This window comes from Emiliania huxleyi (genome assembly GCF_000372725.1).
Source record: "Emiliania huxleyi CCMP1516 unplaced genomic scaffold EMIHUscaffold_535, whole genome shotgun sequence".
Lineage (NCBI taxonomy): Eukaryota > Haptophyta > Isochrysidales > Noelaerhabdaceae > Emiliania > Emiliania huxleyi.
In genome coordinates this window covers 28,816-38,609 of record NW_005197982.1, presented here as the reverse complement: position 1 = coordinate 38,609, position 9,794 = coordinate 28,816, and the positions used below count along the sequence as shown (strand labels likewise).

The following is a 9,794-nucleotide window of genomic DNA, read 5'->3' as shown; positions in this document are numbered from 1 at the left end:
CTCGAGGAGTCGGAGTCGGAAGAGGCGTCGGAGCGCGACGTCTACCTCGGCCGAGGCGACTTCTTCATCGGCGGCGGCGCGCGCGCCTCGCTGCAGCTGCCGACACACAGCGACGTCGTGCGGGCGGGCGGCGCCGCGGCGCGGGGAGTGGCGGTCTGCTGGCGCGCCTGCTCCTCCTTTGTGTCTCGTGTCGTCCCTCCCGGCGTCGAATAGCCGAGAGACGGCCGAGATCCAGCCGAGATGTGGCCGAGGGGCAGTCCCGCCCGCCGTCTCGCTCAAGAGGCAGCCGACTATCCCCCGAGAGCAGCGCTCCCTTCACAGCTGCGGCTGCGAGTGTAGGCGTCGCGCTCACCGGCGGCGCCGACTACCACATGTCTTCGGTGGTGGTGCTGCTGATCCTCCAGCTGTACGTGGTCTTCGGCTTCCCCTCGCTGCGCGCCGACCTGGCCGCCAACGCGTGCCCCACCTCGGACATCACCGCGCAGCTGGCGGCCTCGCAGTTCGACCTCGGCATGGTGCTGGTGCTGCTGCTGGCGACGCTGGCCGGCGTCGCGGGCTGGCCACTCCCTCACACTCACCCCTCCCTCACTCGCCACTCCTAGGCGAGGCCGGCCATCACCGCCAATCAATCCATCGATGACTCAGTCACTCATGGTGAGCCGATCCATTCACAGGCGATGCTGGTCACAGTCGCCGAAAGGGCCGCCTCACCGGGCTGCGACCTGCCGCCGCTCCTCGCCGGCTCTCATCCACTCGAGCAGCCCGCCACGAATAGGTCATCTATGGGCTGTGGGTGCCGCCGTCCGTCGCCGCGCTGCCCAGTGACGTCGCGCCGCAGCGGCCGGGCGGCGGCGTCGCCTCCGTCGCGACCGTCGAGACGCCGCGGAGCGCCGTGGTGCGCGAGCTGTCGGGAAGAGGCATAAAAAGAAAAACTCGCGAGGCGACACCACCGACCGATGGGCTGGAGAACAGGTCCGCGAGCTCTCGGGCAGCACCGCGGCCGCTCAGGGCGGCGGCTCTGCGGCGCCGTCTGCGGCGCAGGACGGCGGTGCGGAGGCCTCGCCCGCCGTCGCTGGCTGTTTGGCTGTCGGGGCCTCGTCGGAGGCTGCGCGTGTGAGGCCGCTCTACCTTCGCGCGGATGCGCATCTCGGCTCGGAGCGGACGGTCCTCGCGACTCCGGTGCTCGGCACGCCGCTCGACGAGCTGTGGGCGTGAGCAGCGTCTCTTCACACCTCCTGCTGTGAACAGGTGCTCGGCACGCCGCTCGACGAGCTGCGGTCACGGGTGGTGCCGGGGAGGCGGCCGCAGCTCGCCCCCGCCCTCAAGCTCTCCCCCCCACCGGCAACCCCACCCTGCCCCGACCTAGCCGGAACCCTGGCCCTAGGCGGCCGCAGCTCGCCCCCGCCCTCAAGCTCGCGCTGCATATCTCGCTCGTCATCGCCCTCCACGCCAGCTTCTGCATCGGCGTCCTGCCCCGAGGGGCTCTCGAGGCGCCGTGAGGGTGGGAGCGGCGCCTCTTCACGGCTGCAGCTGTGAACAGGGCTCGCGAGAGGCGGCGCGTCGGCGCTGCCCGTCTGGGCGTGCAACAAGGACTACTGCGACGGCACCGAGGCGCCGGCGGGGCAGCCGATCTGCACGCGGAGTCGGGCGGGGCTCGGCTTCTACCTGCTCTGCTGCCTCTACCTGCTGCTCTCCGCGCTGCAGCTCAAGCACGGCGTGCCGCTCCCCCCCCGACCGAGCGGAGGATGCTGCTGTGAACAGCGTCTCTTCACACGCCTGTGCCTGTGAACAGGCATGCCGCTCATCCCGACCGAGCACCCGCTGACCGGCTCGGCCGGCCTCTCGCGGTACTACCTCCACCTCGCTGCCATGTCCTTCCCCTTCCTCTGGGAGATGCGGACCTCGCTGGACTGGACGGTCGCCCGCACCTCGCTCTCGCTCTTCGAGTGGCTCAAGCTCGAGGACATCTACGCCGGGCTCGTCTCGGTGCGCGCGACGATGGCCTTCAAGCTCCGGAGCCCGCGCGGCGCGCAGCGCACCGTCGAGACCAAGCTCGGCACCGGGGCGCTCTTCGTCGCCGCCGTGCTGCTCCTCATCCTCGGGCCGATGTTTGTCTTCTCCTCCGCCAATCCGATCTCGGAGGCCAACCTCGTGCGATCGGCGCAGGCGCGCCACATAGACATAGCTAGCACTCTGAAGGCGGCGGGGCTCCTGTCACCAGACGTGGAGTCGCCGAGGGTCGCCCCCACCACCCTTGTGCGCGTGGAGAAGTTCGCCACACCACACCTGACCTCAGGTGCGCCTGACGCTGCGCACGCCGACCGGCCTCTTCCCGCTCGGCGCGACCACTCGCTTCAACAACGACATCGAGCTGCCGCTCCCGCTGACGAGCCCGGTCCTGTCGGCCGACTGCTCGGGCGACAAGCTTCAGGAGGAGACGTCGGACAGGGGACGCGGCTGTGCGAGCCGTCGTACTCAGAGAGGGAGTCGTCCTTCTACAGGACAGGAAGTCGGAGAAGGACTGCGGGTATGCGTACCTGCTGCCGCTCGACGCCAACGTCGACTACCAGCGCGTCTCGTTCGCCGAGGCGAGCGACCAATCCCGGCCAATCTTGGAGAACCTCGGCCAATCCGGCGCATGTCGGCCAGCCTCGGCCTGTTTCCGGCTAACCTCGGGCCTTGCCGAAGGCGAGCGACCTTGTCTGGGGCATCAACCCCACCGCGCTCGCCGAGCTCAAAGCCGCCGTCGAGTCGAGCTCCGCAGGGGTTAGACCTGGAGGCGGCCGCCGAGTTGGCCTCACCCCCCCACGAGAGCTGTTTACTGTGGGTGAATAGGTGAGCCTGGAGGCAGCCGTCGAGTGGACGCGCCGCTTGCCCGTCGGCGGCACCACCAGCGTCTCTCTCTCGCGCTCCGTGGTGCTCAGCAGCAAGCAGCGCCGCGAAATGGCGGTGGCCCTCAACGCGTCCGAGCCTGGCGCCCGCGGCCGCGCAGTTGACGCCCGAGGGCTCAAGGCGGGCGGCCGCCTCACCGCCTTGCGTTGAGGCGGCGCCTGTCCCCTGTAGGTCGACGTCGAGATCCAAGTTGGCGGCCTCTTCCCAAAGTTCGTGCGGCTGCCGGCGGTGGCGGAACAGCCAGCGCGCGCGATCGGCAAACTCGGCGCAGGCGGCTCTTCGCGCCCGACGGCTCTCTGGTGAGCGCGCCTCTCGATTCTGGTAGGCGACTCGGTGCAGATGGCGTGGCACGCCACGATGCAGCTGTGCGTCGCGGTGTCCGCGTGTCTCCTCTCTCGACCGACAGCGTCCTCGTTTAGGCACACGATGCAGCAGCTGTCCGTCGTCCTCCACTCGACCAACAGCAGCGAGTACAGGGACTCGCAGCAGTGGTGGGCGCTGCAGCAGGCCAAGGACGACGAGTCGCCCTTCGGAGCGCGCAAGGGGCGCGGGCTGCAGGTCAGTGGAGAGCGTAGAAGCGCGGGGTGTGAGTAGCCCAGCGTGGACGGAGGCAGCGATGTCTCCGCTTCACGAATCTCTTCAGGTCATCGTCGTCGCAGACCGGCTCGCGGGCGGCACGGCCGGCTCGCACTTCTTCGCCGGCGGCGTGGTCGCCTTCTACTCCGTCGTCGTCTTTGGCATCGCGCGACTCGTCCGCTCGGTGCTCGGCGGCACGCGCTACCGGCTCGTGGAAGGCGAGATTGTCCGAGATGGCCCGAGGCGACCCGGGATTGCCTGAGATCAGGCACGCGCTACCAGCTCGTGTACGACGAGATGCCGCACACGCGCGACGTCTTTGACCTGTGCGAGGCGGTGGCCATCGCGAGGCGGGAGGGCTCGCTGCTGCGCGAGGCGCAGCTCTACGAGACGATCCTCCTCCTCTACCGCTCGCCCGAGACGCTGCTACAGCTGACAGGCCGGACGCTCAAGAGAGACTGAGACTCTCCCAAAGTACGTGATGTGCTATTGTGTTTGTGAGCCTCGCCGCCTTGGCCATTCCGCATTCGGCCAAGAAGTCAATTCTTTTCACACATCTTTTTGCACTGCAGCTGTGGCTTTGGTACCATCTCAGTTCACCCCCCCCTTTCCGACCATCGCCATCGCCTCTCCTCGCCCAACCTTCAGACCCAACTCGACGGTCTCTCGACCGGTGCGGCTTCACGGGTGTGCTCCCTCAGAGGGGCGGCGGCGTAGCCTTCCTGGCGCGGCGCGAGGGGCCTCCGTCTGAGCTTGCGGGGACTCCGCGGCTGCGCTTGCCACGCGTGGGCATCCCGAGGCCGCCCCCAAAGAGCATGTCCAGCAGATTGGGCGGGCCGCTCGAACCGCCGCCAAAGGGGTTCGGCGGCGGTTTTTGCATCCCCATCATCCCGAACGGATTGGAAGCGCTCGGCTTCTTCTCGGGCCGTGGCCGCAGCGATGGTTTCTGAGGCGTCTCGAAGCTCGAGGAGCCGCCTTGCCCCCCTCTCGCGACGCTCAGCAGCTCAAGGGACGAGACGCCCAGCTCGGGCGCGGTGGCATCTGCGAGGCTCGAAAGCGCACGGTCTCCCAGCCCACCGATCGTCGGCGCGCGCTCGATCGTCATGAGCAGCGCGTGCGCCTGTTCCAGCGAGAGCGGCTCGAGCTTTCGATTGAGCTCGATGCGCGGCGTCATTAGCCCCTCGAGGCTCTCGGTGCACGACACTGCGAAGAAGGTCTCGCGGCCAAGCGACTTGCCCGCGCGCGCCTCCGAGATCTGGAGGTAGCGCCGCTCGCTGCCGTCCGGCGGGACTTGCACCTTATCGCCCCGTCGGACGGCGTTGTCCGGGGACAGGACGTTGGGGAAGACGAGGGTGAGCTTGCCCTCCTCGTCCACATGCAGGATGTAGAGCCGCCCGTTGTGCTTTGCGACCGCCCGGAGGGTGATGTCATCTCCCGCGTAAACTGGGATCCGCTTGGCCCTCGCCTCAGCTTCGGCAACGTCGCCCAGCGAAGAGAGCGAACGGTCGGCCTGGCGCTTGCTTGGGCGCTTCGAGTGGGCGGGCTCGAGCAGGGTGAGATCAGCGCCCGGGTGGAACATGCTGACGTCGCGGAGCCGGCTGAGTGCGTGCAGACTCGCCGGGATGTCCCCGACCGGCGGCGGTGCCAACGCCGCCGCCGACGCCATCGCCGGCGGCTGGTTTGGGGGCGATCGCATCTCCACACACCCGCGACCCGGGGGAATGCGGAAACGCCGGAATGGTTATTTGGTTTGGGTACCGTAGTAGGCGGGTAGAGGGTTGCCCAAATATATAGACCTGCTCGCACACGCAGGCGCGCGAGCGCTGTGAACTTAGAGCGTACGTACTCTCTAGCCCCCGCGGCAGGAGACGGGCTCAAACTTAGACGCGCTGGTGATCGGAGTTCACGAACTTAGACGACACGCGTGGCGCGGCCACAGTTCCCCGGGTCTGCTCTGTGCAGCCCCGCACGCGCCTCCAGGCGGACGGAAAAGGTCTCTCCCGTACACTCCAGTGTCCAGAGACCAGAGCCCACCCAGTCCGGACACTCCCAATTGCGTTGGCGTGGCCGTGGAGGGAATGGCGCGACTGTTTTGTCTCTCCCGTACAGACGTTTACCTTACCTTACCTCACCTCTCCCGTACAGCGTACATACGGAGCTTTCCCCCACCGTCGGCTCTGTTTAAATGAACTCGGGGAACGCGGCATAAACAGGAGCCTATGCTCCCCGTTGGCGGCGCGGCGCGGCGCTGACACCTCGAAAGAGCACGGTAGTCGGTAGAGCAGGCTCCGGTGGGCAGCGTTGGCGAAGAGCTAGCTCTGCGGCTGCTGCGGCTCATCCGGTGGAAACGCTGGCGCTGCTTCTGGAGATGAGCGCATACTGCGGTCGAGGGCGCTCACTGCGGTGGCGATGATTCGGTACATAACAACTTCGGGCGGTGCTGGTCGCGGACGCGCATCATGTACAGAGCGATGCCGCCGTTGATGCAGCCCATCCCGATCATGAAGGCGCCCAGAGCCTTGATGGATGACGCCGACGCCATACGCGGCAAATTCTTTTTCATGGGTTAGCGCTCTTACCAACATGCCAATTTTTTCCTGAATTTTTTTTGTGTCCCTGTGGTGCTTTTGTTGAATTCTTTGTCTTGTGATCGTGGTGCCGTTGAAACAACAAAAATAAAAAAAATTCTTGAATGTTTGGTGTCCTGTGCTGTGTCTGTTGAATTCTTTGTCTGGTGCGATCGTGGTGCCGTTGAAAGAAGAAAAACTTCGATCGCTCCTCATCGCAAACCCTGTCAGCAGAGTCCTCCTACGGGAATGTACGTAAGAGCCACATACACTGAGAGAGAGAGAAAAATAACCGCGTCGGTACCAAAAGGGTACCAACCTCGAGAAGCTCTCTGCGATGCAGGTGGCCATCTGCTGGCTCGCCTCTCTGCTGCTGCCGGCGACGATATCGGCCCTCCGAGTGCCAGTTGCTCCCGTCGCTCACTCCTCTTCAGCGCGGGTCCCGTCGTTGGCGATGGCGCTTCCGCCTGTGAAATTTTCCGGTGAGCGCCGTCCACCCTGCACTATTCCCGCTCTCTCTCTCGCGCCCGTAGCTTCTCTCCTCGATACTATGTGCTCTCTCCTCGCTGCCCCCTCCCCATCCTTCGTGGCAGGCAAGAAGTCACCCGCCGATCTGAAGGGCTACGGCAACACGGGCAAGGCGAAGCCCAAGCCCGCTGACCGCGCCGCCGGCTGGGGTCCGGGTTGGGAGTGGATCTCGGAGAGCAGCGGCCCGCAGGGAGAGGGGTTCCTGTCCGGGACCGACTACCTCTTCTTCCAGGGCCCGACCCCGCGGACGGGGCAGCAAAAGGAGTGCGAGTAGAGCTAGGGCCAACATGCCGAGACGCGTGCATGTGATGTCGTTTGAGCCAGCCATTGAGCTGTTACCAGGACATGCCCGACTTCTTCTCGGCGGAGAATTTCAAGGACTTCAAGGCGCGCGTCGACAGCGCTCTGCGGCAGGGCGGAGCCGGGACCGCACCTTGCCGTGGCAGCGGCCCCACCCCCGCTTCCCGCATCCCCGCAGGTGACACCGTTCTGGGCGGCCGCGACCGCGACCGGACTGGCGAGCTTTGTGGTCCTCTTTGCGACTGTGTGGGCCGCCCCGGGCACCAAGTTCCCCTGGGGCGGCGAGGCGTGCGCCACCGTGGTGTGCAAGGCCCCCGCCAAGAAGTGAGTGCGCCGACATAGCCCAGCCGAGCGCGGGCGGCCGGGGGCGCGGCGCGAAGGCGCTATATAAACTTTTTTACTAAACACTGTCCGGTGTGGGCCCTCGGTGGGGCCGTTCTTTTTTATCTCGGGTCAGTGGCTGGTCTGCGACACAGCGCCGAGCGACTCTCCAATGTCAGCCACCCGAAAAGGCCGCACCGTCGTCTTTGACCGTTTGAGTATTGAGAGGGGGGCTACGAGTGCAGCTTCGCCTTTGAGGAGTTTGCCTGCCGCGGCGAGGATGTCAAGCTGGCGTGCGGGCAAGGGGCCGGCCGAGGAAGGCAGAGCGGCCCCGCGTCAAACGGAAGCTGCGAGGAGTAGGTTGGCGAGCACGGGGTCGGCTGGTGCGCGTTCGTCTTCCTCGACGACGGGGCGGAGGGCACGATCCTGCACGAGGGCGCGCTGCCGTCGCGGCCCGAGTACAGCTGGCTCGAGGCGCAGATCAACGCGCGGCACCCCAGCCCGCGGTGGGCGAGGTCCAGCCCGGGGGGGCGAGGAGGGGCGGCAGCCCCCTCGGATGGGGCCGGACGAGGCGTACCCCGAGGGCCGCACTCTTTCCTGCAGCGGCGCGCGCGCACACACACAAAGACGTTGCCCCCTCACCCCTGAAGCGGCGCAAAACATGTTAGCTGGGCTCATACGCACCGTGTGATTCTGACACGCACCGAACGACAGACACCCACAGCGCGCGCAGACACCGACAGACACACAGGAGACCCTCGACTGAACAACGGCGGCGGTTGGCGCGCACCTCCCTCCTGCCCGACCTCGTCGCCTTGACGATCAACGTCGCCGACCATCGCCGACGCCTAAACCACCGCCGGCTTTGGCATCAAGGCGAGCGCGCCTCCCGCGCCGACTCCACCTCTTGACACGGGCGCAGAGCCCACCGCTGCCGCTGGACGAGGGGGCGTGCGGAGGGGGACGTCGACAGCTGCTGCCGCCACCCGCCCCTCCGCCGCCCACGCCGCCTCCGCCCCTCTGCCCTCGCGCCGCCGCCACCCGCCCCTTTGCCGCCACCGTCCGCGCGCCGCCGCCAGCCCGTGTGCTGCTGCAGCCGCCCCCGCCGCCGCCGCCCTCCTCCGCAGTGCCCTCGCGCCCGCGGACAAAACCAGTCATATATATGATGAGCCGGTTTTGCAGAGCGTACAGCATCTGCATGACTCCGTGGCACGTCGGCCGGCGTTCGAGCCGGCGCTCTTATGCTGCCGGTTCGAATCCCGGTGGTCGTGTCCTCGCGGAGCGACGCGGATCGCGCGCGTGTGCGCCTGCGACAAGACGAGACGAGAACAGAAGCAGAAGCGAACGTCGATGTTTTTGCTGCCGCGGCCGCGCCGCGACCTCCCGTTTGTTTTGGCGCCGATGCAGCGCCGTCTCTCGCCGCGCGAGATGGCGCCGCCGCGGCGTCGGCGCCGCGATCAACCGCGCTCCAGCAGCGAGCGGTGCTCGAGCCGCTACCGACATGACAGTTGGCGACGGTCTACTCCTCAAACTCCCATAAAAAAAATGCCCTCCGCGAGACCTCGATAGAGTAGTGCTGAAGGCGCTCTTTTTGATTGAAAAGAGAAGAAAAAAAAATGCGTGGAATCAGCGTAATCTCTCGTCCCCCGCAGAAATCCGCCTCAAATCGTCAAGGCAACTGCATGCACTTTCCTCGTCCGCTCGCGCTTGCCGCGCCGCATTGCGCCCGAACTTGGCCGCCGCAAGCTGCACACCTAGACCCCCGCGACGCCTATTGCTCACGGAACCCGCCGCCCCCTCACCTCACCCCGCCACGCGATGCGCTCTCGCTCGCGGCGCGAGGGCTGCCCCCCCTCCGGCCTCGCATGCTCACGCAAGTACGCCGCTCCGCCCGCTCCGCCCGGCCGGCTCTGACGCCCCGCCCATTCTGCTTGTGTAGGTTTGCCGGCGCAAGCACGCGCATAGATGCTGAAACGCACCGACAGACACCCACAGCGCGCGCATGACACCGACAGACACAGGAGACCCTCGACTCCCCACCCCCCCCGGGGTCTGAACAACGGCGGCGGTTGGCGCGCACCTCCCTCCTGGCGGTCGACTTCTTCGCCGAGGCGATCGTCTGCGACGATTTCTTCGCCGAGGCGATCGAGGAGGTCTGAAGAGATGCCGAGGGACGTCGCCGGCGCAACCCTCATGGCGGTCAACATCCCGGGCATCGTGATGGGCACCATCGTGCTCTCCTCCGGCACCTCCGTCCCCGACTCGCTTTCCTCCATGGTCGTCGCGCGCAAGGGCGAGGGCGACATGGCCGTCGCAAGTGCCATCGCAAACGTGCTCGGCGTCCAACGTGCCGGGCGCCCCCCCCCCCCCCCGTGCCTGGGGCACAAGAGCACAACACACAACGCCCCCGCCCAGACCCTCGCCATCACCAAGTTCCCGGTGCTGTGCGACTTCTCCTTCTGCATCCTCTCCGTCATCCTCCTCTTCTTCCTCTTCTTCGTCGCTTCGACCAGAAGATCGTCCGGCACGAGTTCCAGGTTGCCGCGTCCAGTCCACGCGCGTCGGCTGCATCCTCAACATCCCGGGCATCGTGATGTGCACCATCGTGCT

The 9,794-nt window shown here is 66.7% G+C and overlaps 3 protein-coding genes across 3 annotated transcripts in view; 2 read left to right on the top strand and 1 right to left on the bottom strand.

Annotated features, from left to right (window-relative positions):
- Positions 1-2,917: 2,917 nt before the first annotated feature.
- Positions 2,918-4,023, top strand: EMIHUDRAFT_445853 (hypothetical protein; the record flags this gene model as incomplete). Its single annotated transcript, XM_005765751.1, has 6 exons — positions 2,918-2,991; positions 3,064-3,148; positions 3,218-3,267; positions 3,312-3,450; positions 3,536-3,662; positions 3,737-4,023. Coding segments are annotated over 6 exons (643 nt in total), but the record flags the coding sequence as incomplete, so codon positions are not given.
- Positions 4,024-4,165: 142 nt separating this feature from the next.
- Positions 4,166-5,134, bottom strand: EMIHUDRAFT_246900 (hypothetical protein; the record flags this gene model as incomplete). The annotated part of the gene is made up of 1 exon (XM_005765750.1): positions 4,166-5,134. One exon carries the CDS (start codon positions 5,132-5,134, stop codon positions 4,166-4,168), a length of 969 nt encoding a protein of 322 aa, XP_005765807.1.
- A 4,213-nt stretch (positions 5,135-9,347) lies between these two features.
- EMIHUDRAFT_470727 (hypothetical protein) overlaps positions 9,348-9,794 on the top strand; it is a gene marked incomplete at its 5' end in the record, with an annotated part of 3,274 nt that continues 2,827 nt past the window's right edge. The window contains one exon of the mRNA XM_005765749.1: positions 9,348-9,721. Coding sequence (XP_005765806.1) covers positions 9,348-9,721 — 374 coding nt within the window. The remainder of the gene's footprint in view (positions 9,722-9,794) is intronic.